Below are 17,192 nucleotides of genomic sequence, written 5' to 3'. Positions count from 1 at the left end.
ATCACTAATCTAGTGTTTTGGTGGCAGAATCGCACTGGCACCGCGGGACTGCGGAGGTGGGAAACAATTATCCTTGCCAAATAGGGGCCACCATCCGAAGGCCTTTTTAATTAAAAGACTGGCGGTTTCGTCTGCGTGACAACTCCATTAGTTCCCTATGATAAAGGCCCGTCTGGCAGAACCAATCGAGTCAGAAAGGAGTGAATTCTGTTGGCAGTTAAAGTGGGCCAGGCCAAGCTAATCGTATCACTGACCTTGGCGTTTTAAGATCCTGACGTCTTGAAGAAGGGAAGAAAATTGCAGCAATTATTCACATACACAGTGAGTGTTGTTCTTTTGACTTTGTCTCCACAAACAGGACGCGGGCTGACTCACGCTTTAATTAACAGAGGAGCAGAACGCATGCGTCTGTTGTTCGTAAGAGTCCATTGCTCCTGCGTCTTGTGTCACTTCTTCTCTGTGTCTCATCACTGGCAATATGATCCAGGTACTTACTCCGATTAAATGTTGGATAGTATGTATACCAATCCAAGCCAGCCAATATCAATATCAATTGATTCAGCATGGATAGCTGAATCAAATACTATTTAATAACCAACATCGCTTTGTTTTTGTGGTTTTGTCTTTCACTATGTGTAATACACACAAAAAGAGCACTGCTGCTGTTGTGCTGACCAAGCAGGCATTCACTTCACCACACTGAAGCGTAAAACGAACCCAAAACGGATCAACATGAGTGAAATCAACCTTCACGGGCGTTCACGGAATGAACACTACCACAAACATTACGATCATAATCAAAAGGCCCCAACCCCACCCATATCTAATCACACGCATTGCAAACTCAACACTCTGCACCATGCACTTCCACCGATCAACACTCCTTCCCTACCTTCGTCCGGGTCGTTCCGGGCCGTGGCCTCCAGGAGAGCCACGCTGGCCGCGAAGGACACGTGCCTCCTGGACTGCTGCAGCTGGCTGTTCCCGCCGCCGCCGCCGCGCCCCTTCCGGTCGGCCTTGCGCTTCTTGCTCTGCATGTCCTTCTCGTAGACGGCCCACCTCTTGAGCTGCTGGGTGCGGCGCTTCTGTGCGGCCCGCAGCCGCTCCATGCTGGGCACCTTGTCCAGCTGCTGCAGCTCCTGGATCAGCTCCAGGTGGTTGGCCATGGCGCCCCGGGACCACGCTGCGGGTGGGGAGGACGGCGGGGCAGTGGAGGGTGGGTGGATGGTCTGGGGGGGGGGGGCCGATGAGGTGACGGGGGGGTTGGGGAGGACTTAGCAAGGACTGCGCTTCCCGCCGCGGCTTCCCGCCATGATGATGGTCGACCTCTTCATCGCGTCGTCTGCTTTTGTTTACGGCATCGTCGCGGTTACCGTCGCCATCCGGTCGACTGCCGTGGACCCTCCAGGGAACTGAATGAGATGAAAGAAGAAGGAATTATCATTTTGAAAGGTTTGGTTGAAAAAGACATAGAACTACATGTGAATGAAATAGCCTCCCTTATGTTGCGCAGAATACTAATGACAACCTCACTTAGCAGTTGATGTCATTCCAAAAGAGGTACTTTTGCACCCAACCATTTTTGCTGGCCTCTATCCTGGCCCAGGATAGAGGCCAGCAAAAATGGTTGGGTGCAAAAGTTAGGTTTAGTGAAATACTCAAGGGTATTGAGTATTTCACTAAACCTACACCTGGCTCAAGTGCTGCTTTTCTTTGTGGTTAACTGACCTTAGTGGAATATTCCAAGAAGTTGTATTCACATTATTATTACTACCCACAAAATACATCATAGAGGAAACGGTAATGGATCAGTTATCTGCGGCATGCAAACATGAAATATTACGACAACCAATAAAGGAAATGCATTTGAAACAGAAAAATGACATTAAATGTGCTAGATTACTTTGGTGTCCAAAACCAAGTTCCTACTCTATATACTAGATACTTCACGTCAGCATGTAATAGGTCTACAATGCCAGATCCGGCAGATTCATACTATTTCATCATATTTAAAAAAAAAGGTTAAGTTGAGTTGAAGCTCACCAAGGTAGACCACATCCTGAGCCATGTGCGGAAACAAACTAAAAGGCAACCTTGTGTTTGATGGAATGTTTACAGTAAGGTATGTGGTGCCACTACTATGAACATAGCGTGTATATGGTCTGAGGTCGTATACTCATATTTACATGGTTGTACACAGTGCGCGACTGTGTATCTGTATCTACATGAGTGACTTGTTGTTTGGTCACGGCTGCCAACATATTTTAACGATCGGTTCCTATAAACTAAAGTCAATATAACTGTTGAGGATCTCTAGACCATGACTGCATTGCATGTTCCTTTGAATATTTGTAAAACATGTTTCAAAACGCTTCCCTTGAGCTTTAATAGACAGTCACACTTAACTTCCTGATTATTTACCACACAGACACACGCAACATGCCACAAACAATGACACATGACTGCCCTCCCATTCGTAAGAACCCTTTTTCAGGTCAAAACCTACACTGTGTGCAGTCAAGCATTAGCTGTGTGATGGCGATGGTTTGTCAACCTCCAAAGAACACAGCGTTGCTTCTGAACAATTCAGCCCCTACCGAGCTCTGCTCAGAACTCGGACAGGAAGTCGGCCGCCTAATCACTTCCTCCGGCATCACTCAGCTCTCTTTAAGTCTAGAAGTTTCAGATACACACACAGACACACACGCAGACACACACATACGCAGACACGCACAGACACACACACACACACACACATTGGCATTCTCTCCTGCTTGCCTCTTAGTGTTTACCTCTTACGTTGTTGCCTCAAAGAGGCCAAGGACACCCACTCTATCCCTCTCAAAATCAGAGCTTGTCAAGTTGTCATCTTTTAGGAGCATGCATAAATTCATGCACCCAATGTTCCTACACCACCGCAAGGGTGCTGGTGTGAACTCAAGGATCTACTCCAGAGAGACTGAGACGGAGAGCAACTGAGCCCCACTCACAGATATAGAGAGGCAGATGACGAGAGAGAGACTTATCAGCAACCACTGACTGACTGTGTCAAGCTCATTGGTAGAGCCAGCAAACAGTACAATCAAAATGGCAATCTGCAATTTGACTGTGTGTTCCTGGTCATGAGTAAAATATGGGCTTTTGTAGTCAGCAACTCGGCAATATACAGAAGTAGTGTCACTGTGAGTGGTACTCGTGGTATACGATAAGTTCCTTTGCACTTCCATGACAGGGTTTATTGCTATATGATATATACACCGCAATCGCAATGTATCACAGTGGGATAATGTTATCTGCATTACATGCAGCGTTAAAGGCACACAGAACGAATGGTGTCAGAGAGAAGAGGTCGGAACGAATGTCTCTCCCCCCCGATTATGGTATCATATCAACAAAGATATCGCCTGCCAGATTACAGATTCCATTCAGGTTATTTGCAAGCACAATAGCGCTACTAACTGTATCATTGCGCGTGTTCTCGAGGAGGCTCTCTTGCGCTTTTGTATTAAAGATCACCATTGAATACAACATATATATATTCGGCACTAGTATCAACAGCTCCATTAGTCATCCTGTGGCCCTGCATGCAACACACGTTATTTTTCTGCTCTGTCAGTTTTGCACTCAACCTAAGGCACAGCCCACACTGTGTGTGTGCCAGTGTACGTGAAGCCTATTCAGCGTCTGCCACGCAAGGGCCAGGCAGTAGAGGGGGGGGGGGAGGGCTCAGACAAGGCCCCTTAATTGATGTTGTGTGTCTACTGTGCGAGCAGAATCTGTGTAAGCAAATTTGTGTACATCAAGAGACGTATATCAAATGTGTCAAAACGGGGCAGCTCTGAAGCGATGGCTCATAAGTATGTGGTTCATGTGAAGAATGTTCCAGTAGACAGACACTCACTGCTGTGCTGTTGACTACCCGATGCACGGCGCGTGTTGTTCTTCAATCAAAGGCTTCCAGTCAAGAAACCTTCATTAGCGGAGTTATTCACGCTAGAGACCATTTAGATAGCAACAGGCTGGGAAGGCATCTGTCTCTCGCGTGCGTACCAGTTGCTATTTGGGCTTGTTCAGTGTGACACCACGTTAAAGGAAAAAAATTAAAAATAAAGATGGTTGATTAAATGAATACACTACCTTAGGGGGGCCGTGGGGGGGTGTTCAAAGAGAAAAGGTAGCATTAGGATTTTAATTAACCGTTCGCAGACACAATATCACAATAAACACGTTTCTGAACAATGGCATACTACATGAAAACGACACCACAACATGCAGAGCATGAGCATACATATTCTCAATGCCAAGATACCATAGATGATCCATAAACAGCTTTATCTCTGCATGCATTTTGCCGATGTCTCAAGTACACATCCAATTCCATTCTCATACCAAAACACACCACGTTACGCTTCAGCATATCCCCGCTTCATGTTTCACATAATGAAAGGGGAGGGGAACATTTTCAGACATCCATATTTCCCCACAGTTTCCCTGAATGCCTTCTGCTTGTATTGTGCCTCCGAAGCAGCCACCAGCAGTGAGTATAAATGAAAGGCTTTGCTCAAAGCTGTGGAGAAATGCATTTTCCACAACCGTTTGTCATCGGCTGTTGCACGGGTGAACAGGTGAAGGTGAAGATCAGTACTAACTGGGTTATGTTTGCTAATGGCAATGTCCAATCGTCCTGATGCGCTGGGCGTTTCCAGTGCAGCCTGGCTCGATTCCCACATCATACGTCTGGTAATTATCCCCTATCCATCACATATTAACGATAGGAGCAGCACACTTCCACTTACCTTGTTCATGTATGAGCCAACTGCCAATATCAACAAGCTTTGATAAGACAAAGCTGTATGCCATTGTCTTGAATCCTATTACTCTGTTCTTTGTTGTAATTTGCTTATTCATTATTATATCCAAATGTGTATTTGTAATTAATTTGCATATACACATGAAAGGACTGCATTAGCAGAGCACATTTTGCCCTGAAAACTGAATAATTTCTGATGCCATAATGAATGAAAACCACATCTCACTCACTTTTTTTCTGCACACACACACACACACACACACACACACACACAAACAATCAAACACATACACCCCACACACATCCCTCCACACACACACTAAAGCTTGTGCAAAAGTCAGCATTTGCTGCCTCTTGGTATTTTATCACAGTGTGAGGAATGAAAAGTGCAGCGGTGAGCGCTGTTTTTCAGCAGTTCTGCAGTTTTCTGCACTGGGGATAAAAGAACCCATCTTAACCCATTAATTATAAGAAGACCATTGTGAATATACTGTGTAGAAAGAACCCAACTCAAGCAATTAATAATACGGCCGCCACTATACTTCAACTGTGTGTGGCGCTAATTTTAGTCCATGCACAAGCAGCAAATGCAGAGAGCATAGGCCTATATAAAAATATCTGTTATAGATATTAGAAAGCATTATCAAAATAAGTTTAAATTAATTCAAAAAAGTCATTGTCAATGTAATGTTTCGTCCTGATGGATACCATTATTATCAATGTTACTTTAATGTGCAACTTAATTGCTAGATCATTCTTTCAATCTGCTCTGAAATAAAAATACAATCCCAGGACAACATTGGAACAAAACAAGCAAGAGTAGAAAGTTTGGTTGAAAGTATCCAACCAAAAAAAAACACCACTCACTTCAATGCAAGTCCCCCAAAACAAATGAGCTTGCAAGCTTTGGCTATAGGTCTGGCTAGCCGTGTGGAAGACTCCACACAGGCAGAATGTGTGCAGTTAAGTGGGAAGACAGGTAGTCAGACAGACAGGGCATCAAATAATTGCAATCAGGCTTATTGCAGGCCTGCAAAAAGAACACAGATATCTGACATTTTCCTTTTTCTTGTCAAAGCATATTTGATTTATTGATTGTTGTAGGGATGTAAAGAAAGGTTTCTGAAGATTTTACAAAAAATGCTTTAAAACTAATTGGCTACCCTAGCTTATAAAGTTTATAAATGTAAAACCGAGAACAAAAATCTATTCACTAAAGTATTAAGTCAAGTTCCAAGTTCAGCCGTCTAATTATGTGCATTTTGAATATTCAAATGAACACCAATGCCAGCTGCTCCATTCAGATTGTTATTCGTTACCCCGGGTGCAACACACGCGGTATACCACTGTGGTTTTTGTCCAACTACACAAGAAGGATACAATAAAGTTAATGGAGCCGAAACTCAAAAGATGGTCTTGCTGCTGACCAATAAAATCAACAATGGCTCTTCATGAATCCTCCTCTCATGGCATCCAACTGCTCCTAATTACCAGGCCATTAGTGGGGAGGAGTGGGGACATTCTCAGCTTACTGCCTTGTATTTAATTAAAAGTGGACAAGTGTACAGAGAAAACAAGAGAAGATAAGAAAATATACAGGACAGTAGAAAAGCCAAGATGAGGTATAGATATGGTATATGGAATAACTATCTTCTTCGGTTTTTATTAAGGCACACAACTCTCCCATTCAGAATGGCCTCTTTGTCAGCTAGTTAAACTGTAAACACTATGGTCTATGGTTGCTATAAAACATGGCATAAAAATTCCACCGCACGAAATAGTTCCCTGGCAATGCGATCTTGATTAACATGTGGAGGTACAGACCAGAACAAAGCCATGTGTTTATTTTTTATTTTTTTACTACACTTCCCCTAACTGGCCTGTTGGAGGGAGTTGCCAAAATAATACAATCCCACCCACTGAGGTTACGACCCCATCAATTACTGGGTCGCTACGGATACAGTCATGCTGCACACAACAGGAACCACGTTATTTGTGTGTGAATGTATATGGAAAGAGAGAGAGTGAGAGAAACAGAAACAGAGAGGCAGTCTGTAGTTGCTTTCACACATACACGTAAGTCCTGCTATTCTCCCTCTATTCTCCGGATGTGCCGTATATGTGAATTTTAGCCAGCGCAAATCTTAATAACCTTATATGTGAATGAGGAGTAGATGGTCTGCATTTCACACCATTTGAGAGGGTCTGTTGATGACGCTTCGGCCTGCATTGAGTGGCCCCCTAAACAATAATCAGCTTGTTGCTTTCTGTTGATAAAGGCAACATGCTTGATAATCAGCAACAGGCTCGATAATCAGCCTGTTGCCTTTTGTTGCTTTTTGCTCGCTGAATGGTTCGTTTTTAAATGTCAGCACTGCTTTTCAGAGTCATTCATGGTGAATGCTAAATGATAGGTCTTATAATAACCCTAAAAGTACACATTATACAATTAATTACAATACATGAGTTCTCAGCTGCACGCATATATAGAAAATGTTTTTTTTATTATTAATATTAGGTGAACATTATAGGGTCCCGGCCTTAAGTGTGAATAAATGGGAATCACCCTCAGGGTCAAATGTCCTGATATACAAATGCGGCGAAAAGCCGGAGGACATGTGTGAAAACAGCTTGTATCTGTGTGTGTGTGTGTGTGCGTGTGTCCGTGTAACACTCAAATGTGTGTGGTATGTGAATGCCTGAACAAGGTGTTAGTTCCCCAGTGTGTACATGGCCCGGGGGGGGGGGGGGGGGGGGGGGAGGGCGGGTTGCGTTCCAGTGTTGACCGTTATTGGACCACTGCCTGTAGCGCTAGACAAAGCCGCAACAACAGTGAGACCCGCCAGCGGCGCATGTTGGCAGATGAATCAGAAATGCTGCTATCGCCACCAACACCCCCACCCCCCACCCCCACCGCCCAACACACACACACACAAACACACAGACCCTCCTGCCTCATCCTCATAACCAATAATGGAGCAACACGTGCCTAGTGTTATCAGTCCTTGGCTGGCAGTGCAGACAAGGCATCACAACTAAATGCACACAGGTGACGGCCGCCGTGCGGAGGCAGTGGAACGCAAACGCAGCTCATTATCTGGTGAATCAAGAGTATTCTAAATAGCGGACCCCCTGTAGAGACAATAAGGCCTTGTATATCAGCCCACACCACCCCTGCACACACACACACACACACACACACACACACACACTTGCGTCCACACACAAAGCTCTTCATTACAATAATAATAATAATAATAATAATAATATCTGCAACAGTGTGCAGCCTTAGGCGTGGAAGAGGCCTGTGCCCAGACACAGGCACAGACACAGGCAGCGCTGTCACACACAATGGCCCAGTGTGGCTCAGAGACCGTGTGTGCGTGTGTGTGTGTTAGCGCGTCATGGTATTCTTCTCTTCGTGTTCACGGCCAGCTGCAGTTCTTTGTCACTCAGAGCTTTGTGTGCCACGCAAGCGCTGCATTCTGAAGAGGTAAACTGTAAATCATAACATTAAATGTTGATGCAATAAACACCAACATACAAGGCTTATGTAAGCTCAACATAATGGTCGGATTGTCCACCGAACGTTATGAGCGTGTATTTTGTTACACTGCAAAACACACATGCCTGCATATGAATTTCGGTCCTCTGTGACCGTTCGCAAACATCCTAAGCTAGTGCTGGGGCCCAAGAACCTGTGGCGCCTGGGATTCTGACAAACACCCCCCCAACCCCCCCCCCCCCCCCCCCCGGCCCCCCACGTTGACTACCAGCATGCCATAGAAGGTTTGGTGGTGTGAGATATCTGCATGATCTTATCTGAGATTGTATCTATATATCTGTATGATCTTATCTTGTCCCATCCTCTCCTGGCTGTCTTTCAGCTTTACCTTCAGCCCAGCGCTGACTTTACCGTCCAGAAATACGTCCTCGTAAATCACTGAGCCATCCTTTTGCTTTCACCAGCGGGATCCATCGTAACAATTTATTTTCCTGTCATGCTTTCCAGCAAAAAAACATCTGTTTTGCTTCAAAGATGATACTTTCCAGCTGGGTAAAGGCATTGCAGCATGATTCAACCGTTTGATTTGGGATGTTGGCAAAATGAAAAGCTTATGCCTAAATTCAGCCTTTACCTTTACAGTTCTATCACATTAAGTGTTATTAATCATTTTAAATGTGTAATCAATTATATTTTCAACACATCATTCATGCAGTCATAAAGAGAGGAAAAGGCAGGATCCCTGCTACTCTCTCCGTTGGGTTCAAGTTAAGAAAACACTGCATTTGGTAGCCAAAAATGTACAGGTTGTGGCCGTTAGTACAGGAAATTATGCCAACATCTGACTCATGACAACCTTAAGACATCCGCCAAAACATGACCCTTGCCCAAGTCAGTTTAAGTTAATTCAACACTTCACAGGTTTGCCTTTGGATTGGGGGGCTTTACTTACAAACACACACACACTCACACACACACACCCCTGCACAACTACACACACACACGCATGTACACACGCAAGCGCACATACACCCCCACACACACACACACACACACACACACACACACACACACACACACACACACACACACACACACACACACACACACACACACCTTATTTTCACGGATCATTAATTCAGCGGCACAAAGAACATTTGATGTTTGATGCTGCCAGAATCAAATCAATATTTTTAATGTTTGGCCCCTCTCTTTGTTTCTCTCCCGCTCCTCTTTTACATTTCAGTGGCTTCCTCTCCCAGATAAAGAACAAGGCTCTAATCAGAGGAGGAGTAAAGAAAGAGCAGCATAGAGATGAAGCAGCTGCTGCTGTGTCTTCACAGATCAGAAGCTGAATACAGGGCCGACTCCACTGTCAGACTCAGGGCCGTGGAGCCCCGCTCCCCAGCCTCCACCCAAACCCTTTCATTACACCGTTAAAACCAACCATAGTGATGGCTTGATAGATACTCAATTTGATGTATTTCAGGGCCATTGAATTGGTCGATCATGAGAAATGTCTGGACTTGCTCTCTACTTTTCAACTTTAATAATTAACCACTGAATAGATTTTGCGTAATAAGTTAGACGGGAATAGGATTTAGTATTTGTAGTGATTGGATAGCCTGACTGTACAATTTGACATTAATATGAATACATTGTAAGATGTATGTCAATATAAACAATATGAATATAGGCCTAGTTTGTAATAGTTAGTGTTGGTGATTGTCATGTGGAGTGTTCCTATCTGTGCTCATCTTCCTAGTTCCTTGAAACCCATGGTGGGGAAAAGAGGGTCCTGATGGGGGTAGGGGAGAGGGGGGGGAGGTTTCTGTTCTGCAAAACCCTAATAACGCCAAAACCCAGTCTAGCCGCACAGTAAAGAGGGGGCAAAGCTGTCATAAGCCCACAGCCATCCAACTACGACCAGAGAGAAACAAGGCAGCTGAGCTTGTATTTGACGATTACCATTTTCCATTAAACCCACTCTGTGCGACAGTCCACCCATCTCTCATAGTTCTAATCGCCAGAGAGTGACCTTTCATAGCTCTGCCCTGCTCGTTTATCAATTCCCTCCATCCAAAGTCATGTCTCTCGTCTCTTTCCCCCCCTCTGCCTCCAACTCTCCCATTCACCATTCTTTTTAAAGCAAGTTGTATTTTCCGTCTATAGAAGACTTGTCCTAGTTGGCGGCGGAAAGTGAATTTAGTTTCTCAGGCAAAGCCTTGATTTAAAAGTGCTCAGGTCAGGTGGATTCTGGGCCATTCTCTCCCCTGTTGTTGTGACGTAAGGAGGGCAGGGGAAGACGCCATTAAAGACGTAAAAGAAACCTGTCATGTGAACATGCTGTGGAGAGGTTCAGCCATTTCTACCTCAATTCTAGCCCTGACTGTTGTCAGCTCCTTGAAGAGAGCACAATAATTAAATCAAAATCAAACACAACAAGCTCATCACAAAATCATCTAGCACCATTTAAAAAATGCGTAAGCTGCAGATATGCATATGAAACCTCCACCCACGGGCCAAGCAATCTTAAAATTGCATACATGCATTCATTCGTTGTTGAAGATTTATCCAAGCAGGACCCACTGACCAATATCTCGCTGACCTGTAATGAATTACACAGCAGCAACAGCAGCACACCAGAGCTACATAAACGCTTTGAAACACACAGCGTTAGCCTACATCTCAGCTGTACCAAGCACTGCCTCACACACACTCTCGGCTCAGCACAACATTAGCACGCTAACAGGCCGGCCATTGTGGTGCTTCAAGTGCTGCATTGATCTGAAGCAAACCCAGCTGGGGCGTTAAAGTGACAGTCGTGGGTCAGGGGCAGGCTGAGGAACCTGATTTACCCACCCCAGGCGGGGTGTACAGTAACGGATTAAAAGCACTCTTAGTGTAAGCTTCTTGTTTGGTTTTTGCTCTGTGATGCTAGACTTCCTGTGCACAAATGCTAATCAACAACGGGTAGCCATTATGAGAGCTTAATCTACAAATCCCATACATTCGTAAGCAGGTATTCCGTCTTAAGTCATGCACACTGTCGTGAAACCTCTACGCTCAGATGCAATCGTATTTTCTCTTACCAAAGCCAATGTTCATTTAGGATTTCTGATTGTGTCTTGAATGACACCAACATCAGGATCTATGCTGTACAGTACTGTGTCAACAACTGAGCACACTGTCAGACTCAGCACCATTGCTCCTACGGATAGTCACCAACATCAGTAGAGCCCTGACACAGGGGTACTGTGGGAGGCCGATTTTCACGAGCACTCCTGAGCTTTGTCAACAGGCGATAAAACAAGGGACAAAATATCTTGAGAGCATGAGAGCAGCCAAACCTGGTTCTTAGGCTTTTTAAGTGTTAAGTTGATATTGCATTGTTTGCTCTTTTAAGCACTTGTGACTAAGTTAATTAGAGATCTTAATCAAAACTGAATATATAATAATAATAATAATAATAATAATAATAATATTACCCTTTGGATGTTTATAGAAAGTATCAGTTCAAAGAGTTTGGGAAACCTCTCGCAGTTGCTTCAGCAGTTCAGTTTGAGCTGCACACACTTGGGTGGGGCTGACAATCCGTCGGCTCCACAAAGAAAACAGAAAGAAAGGAAAACGCTTTGACCACAGTTTGCCCTGGACTTTAGGTTCATGAACTGCCTCATCTGATGCAGCCACTCTGAACTTTTACCCCTTTCCATTCTGTTCTTTGACAATGTCTTCTTGTATCAATACATTTTTCAATCCTTTATTTGTCTATATCTATTCCACCCTCTCTCATCTCAGGGTCCTTATTTCATTTAATTTGACCATTTTCTCATCCTCCTCGTCCTGTAGTCTTTTGACTTGCTAATTGGTCTGGTCCCGGTCCACCAGCCCCAGCATGGATTAGCAGAACCAGCCTATAGCCTCTACCCCACAACAGAGAGACAGGCGTATAGGCCCTAGTTTGCCCTAAAGCAGTGGGCAAGAAAACCACCTTCCATGTTGTATATAAGACAAATTGGCAATCTCTAATGAACAAATGTAATTGTTAACGCTACCGCTTACATTATTAGTGTTAATGCGTTGTTTTAATGCAGCAGCCTAGCCCATTGGATTAGATCAAGTGTAGGCACAGACATTCAGGGAGCTTTAAAAGTCCTTTGGCATCATCTGGGGATTCGCAAAAGGAGCCCTTTAGACTTCTGCTAGCTCATCAATATTTCAAGGAACTGAGATGTCAACACTTTGGAGGGTAGCCTCACTTTGAGAAGTGGAGAAGAGCCGAAGCACATCGGTTAGGCTACCAGTGCTCTTCATCAAAAATGCAAAACTCCCATCCCAACACACTCTAAACACGAGAGGTGAAGAGGCTTACAACCCCAAAAGAGTGTGTCCTGTGTCTGATGGCCTGTGTAATAGAATGCACAGAATTAGTAGCATACAAAACAAACAACCTCTATCCAAATTGAGCTGAAAGTGTAGCCATGTGTATGGTAATGGCGAAGTCTCAGTCAGTTAAGCACCATGGCTATCAAACAAACACACACATTTGCAAAGGCCTATATGGCAGCAGATACCTGAGGCATTACACTGACCACTACTTAGAAAGTGTCTGCGCAGTGCACACGCATGCACCAACACACACACACACACACACACACACACACACACACACACACACACACACACAGCCCTGGTACAATCAGCCAGTGTCTGTATTTTGCTTAAATTGAAGACAACGGAAGCAGAGCATGGTAAAAAAAAAAAAAAGCCAGAGCAAAGCAGACGTTAAAAAATAACCAATCAATCACTGCACAAAGGCAGACTCTGAAAAAAGCCTTCAAAAAGCCAATTTTACCTTTGAAGACCAACAGCTGTGTTCCTCTAATCTAATAGAGATGTAACTCCTTGGGCACATCAAAACAAGTGTAGGACAGTATTGCTGCTTAAGAAAGTAAGCATATTGCCCATATATCTACATTATTCCCCATGATGTGCTGTCTGTGTTCAATCTGGCCCCATCACAGCTTTGCATACTTTTCAAAACAATGCAAGGGGGTGAACAAAACGCCTACACGGGCCTCTAGGGGCGAGTGTCTTCCTGAACTCAGAGCACAGCCCACAAACGCCATGAACTCACTTCCTGTGTACAAAAACACTCAGATTCTGACTGGTTGCGGCAGGGCCAGCAGTACATACAGGGCTTCTGTAATAAGCTGGGTTGATTAAGTCATCAGTCATCCACTAAGTATGGAGTCGCTGCACCGTCAGCTGTTCCATGCATTTTATGCTAAGATCACACTTAAAGGTTCTGAAGGATTCCGAGCAGGGCTTTAACAGGGAAACAACTTTTAGCAGCTGTCGATTTCCCTTGGACTTTTGGTTGTTTTGTCATTTAAGCTTCTTTGTTTGCGTTGTGTCTGGTTCTAGGTAGATTATCTGCTTTTGCTTATCAGTTCCTTCCTTGGTCTGATCTCTTTTAATAGAGCAAGGGACTAACTTAGATAGACAGACAAACAGACAGACAGACATATAGACGTATTATAAGCCTCCTGCAACATCCACTACACAAACATAATTTAGGAGGCGAAATGTCACTCTGGAAAGCAGCTCAACAGTGATTGCAGGAAGTGGAAGTGCTGTGAAATATAGAGTTACCGTCTGTGCTGAACATAATATTGTGACAAAAAGATTTAAGGGGCCATTTCTGTCAGATGAGCAGCAGAAAATGTGCTGGACCGGTGCAGAATGAACAGATTGCATGGCTGGGCAGGGAATACACTCTGAATCACCTATGGGCTTTTCAGGCCATGCATTACACATTTGCTTTCATGGCAGGTGAACATACCATGATGTACTTTGCTGGTGCACTTTAACATGAAGATGAACTGATTTATATAAAACATATTTGTTTTGCAGGAGCCATACATAGAAACACTCCAAGGTGGGTTTGGTTTTCTGATTTGTTAGGGGGTGACTCAACCCCCAAACAAAGTAATTTGGTTCCTCCACACGGAGCATGCCCCGGTAGCTTCACCCTCTCAGTGAGTGGTCGCGGTTGGTGTCCCAAATCTCTGGGGTCCTGCTGGTTCCTTACTGCGGGGGACACACCACCCTGCCTATTAATCGCTTCAGTGATAACCCTAAGCAGAGAGACAAATCCCTAACTAAACAGGGTTTAAAGACAAAGGTGATAGAGCTATAGTATTTGCTTTCTTGTTTGTTTTCTTGCTGATATCAAGTGTATGCTATTGTTTTTTATGACCCCTGGGGATGGAAGCTTTCTCCGACGCATTTCACATGAATGCCATGGTTAGACTCTCTACTCAAGTCTCTCAACGGTTCGCTCAACTAGAGACTGAGGACAAAGGTTCCGTTGCTAAAACTGTGTTGAAAAGATTTTCAGAAGTCATGTATGCTTGTCAATGCTTATTGTACCAACATTTCTTTCTTGTCCTCAAATATGAGTGTCTGTGGAAAAACTTAATTTCACCCATCTTGTAGACACATTGGATGAAAAGGAATCAAATAATGTTGTGTTGCTCAGGACATACATTTTCAATGTTTAAAAAGCTCTCTGTCTTAAAAAGTAATTTGCTATATCTCCAGTTTTTTCACTATCTAGGAGAATGGGGGGAGAGCATTGATTCCAGATAAGGCGACATTTCTCAGTAAAATGTAATAGCTGTGGGTCTGTTAGTGGCCTTTGTCGCTGCAATTTGAACCACTAACTTGAATTGAAATATCCCCAGACTTACGGTAGGCGACGAGATCTCACATCGTCTGATATCATGGGGCTATGCATTGGTTCACTCAACCCTACCCTGGTGGTCAGTGCATGATTATTAATGGGGTGGAATTGATATTAAATACACAGCAATGCATAAAGAACAGTGTATTGTCGGCTAGGCTTTGTTTAATAAGAAGATAAACCTTTGTTTTTCATTTGAGCACAAATGGTGATGTCCTAATCTCTGTCAGCCATGGCAAAATAAATTAAGATAGAGCAGGAGTTTATTTGTATGTAAAAAAATGTTTTGATAATATCTTCAGAGCAACAGTAGAAAAAAAGGTGTGGAATGGGTTGCCATGTTTATGTGTGAATCCCAGACATTGCCTGGTCAGCTCTGCTTTTGACTCTTGACTTTTTTGAAGGGAGAAATCAAGTCGAGCCCCCGGAGAGCCTGTTACCTTTTAATATTTCATGAGCGGCATCCAAATCGCTGTGTTGGAATAATTAAAAATTGTGAGTAAAGAACATGCACTGTGGGAGGCTGCTGGAGTCTTAGGCTGTCTGCCGTCACTCTGCACACACACGCCGGCGGATGCACAGTATCATGGCAATTATTAACAATTACACGGGCCCCTGTGCTCATCTGACACGTTTGTGTGTGTGTGTGTGTGTGTGTGTGTGTGTGTGTGTGTGTGTGTGTGTGTGTGTGTGTGTGTGTGTGTGTGTGTGTGTGTGTGTGTGAGAGGCGGTTGTTTTGTTTGTATCTTGTAATTATGAATATGCGTTGAGTCTTTGAGCATCCTTGTTCCTATGTCTGTGGTGTGTGTGTGTGTGTGTGTGTGTGTGTGTGTGTGTGTGTGTGTGTGTGTGTGTGTGTGTGTGTGTGTGTGTGTGTGTGTGTGTGTTGGTTCTCTTTGATGGAGCATTTCTGACGTAAGCTGACAGCCGGTACAGATGCGGTGTAGTTAAGCACCAGAAATCGTTCAAGTTGTCTCCGCATATCAAGCATTTGAAAAGGGCGATGGTGTCAAGCAGATACCAAACTCACATCTGCTATAATTCCCCAAAACACAGCCCCCAATGATTTCCTTCTGTTAGCATTTTGAGGAGGGCAATGCAGGGAGACAGCTTAAACAACCATGTGTCCACCTTACAGACGGCTTAACCAGGATTTACTAGTGACCGCCTATAGCTTCTCTGTGTTACAGGAGGGAGAGAAGATTAATCATGTATGACTGCTACCTGGTTACATACAACAATTGAACCCTATAACAGTCGATACAAATCGCAAATGGATTATCATAATTACAGCAATGTAATAAATACAAGTTATAGACTGCATCAGTATAGTCTCTGAATATAACGTTATATTCTGGAAGTCCTTATTGTACGTAGGGCCTAAAGGGCAAAATTAACATGTTTGTGGGCAGCGTCTAGCTCTAGCCAATTCCACCATGTCAATCTGGTGGAGACGCCGTCCCCAGTAGACCTCACTCCCAGCAGCCTCGTACCGCCGCCTGAAGCCGTGTCGGGTCCTCCCCCGAGACATGCCTCGTTTCCCTCGCGCTCGCAGACGTTTTTCAAAGTTTGTACACGCTATGTTGCACCGCTTTCAACATGCCATGAACACGGTCAAACCAACAGCGTAAAAACTACTTCAAATAGAAGCGGACACTTTTTTTCACGAACATTTGCTATGTAACGGTAACCTCCTGCGAAGGATGTGTATGAGTACTATCTTTCAATCAAAATTGCTTGTTGCTACATTTCAGACGCCAGCGACGGGAACAGTCCATCAAACGGTGTCATGGCACGTTCTAACCCCACTTCTCTCATTATCTTTCGCCAAAGGATAAAGTAAGCTAACTGCTCAAAGATGTGTAAAGACGGCATGCTGCTTCTGCGTACCACTTTCTACCGGGCGATAAACCTCTCTGCCTTGTAGTTATTCAATCATCGGGAGTGCTTTTATCCCCCAAACTGACAACATATGTAACGGGTTTACTTACCGCACTTTAGTTCAAAGTTGAAGCATGTCGATTGTATTCACATAGATGGATTGAGTAGGACGGAGATCCGACGTTCACACGCTGGAGCTCGGATGTTTTAACTTGTCCCGTTAGCAGGACGGAGCAGCAGGGTTG

General features: G+C 44.2%; 1 protein-coding gene across 2 annotated transcripts in view; it reads right to left on the bottom strand.

Annotated features, from left to right (window-relative positions):
• Positions 1–17,192, bottom strand: part of ppp1r16b (protein phosphatase 1, regulatory subunit 16B) — a 64,418-nt gene extending 47,226 nt beyond the window's left edge. For both annotated transcript variants that reach the window (XM_084464627.1, XM_084464628.1), the window contains exons 1-2: positions 17,058–17,192; positions 893–1,412 (exon numbers count right to left, since the gene is read on the bottom strand). In XM_084464627.1, the coding sequence (XP_084320753.1) occupies positions 893–1,166 (274 nt within the window). In that variant the 5' untranslated portion in view covers positions 1,167–1,412; positions 17,058–17,192. The remainder of the gene's footprint in view (positions 1–892; positions 1,413–17,057) is intronic.

The sequence above is a fragment of the Micromesistius poutassou genome (assembly GCF_964030765.1).
Source record: "Micromesistius poutassou genome assembly, chromosome: 2".
Lineage (NCBI taxonomy): Eukaryota > Metazoa > Chordata > Actinopteri > Gadiformes > Gadidae > Micromesistius > Micromesistius poutassou.
The sequence above is the reverse complement of the archived record's forward strand: the minus strand, read 5'-3'. Positions and strand labels throughout refer to the sequence as shown.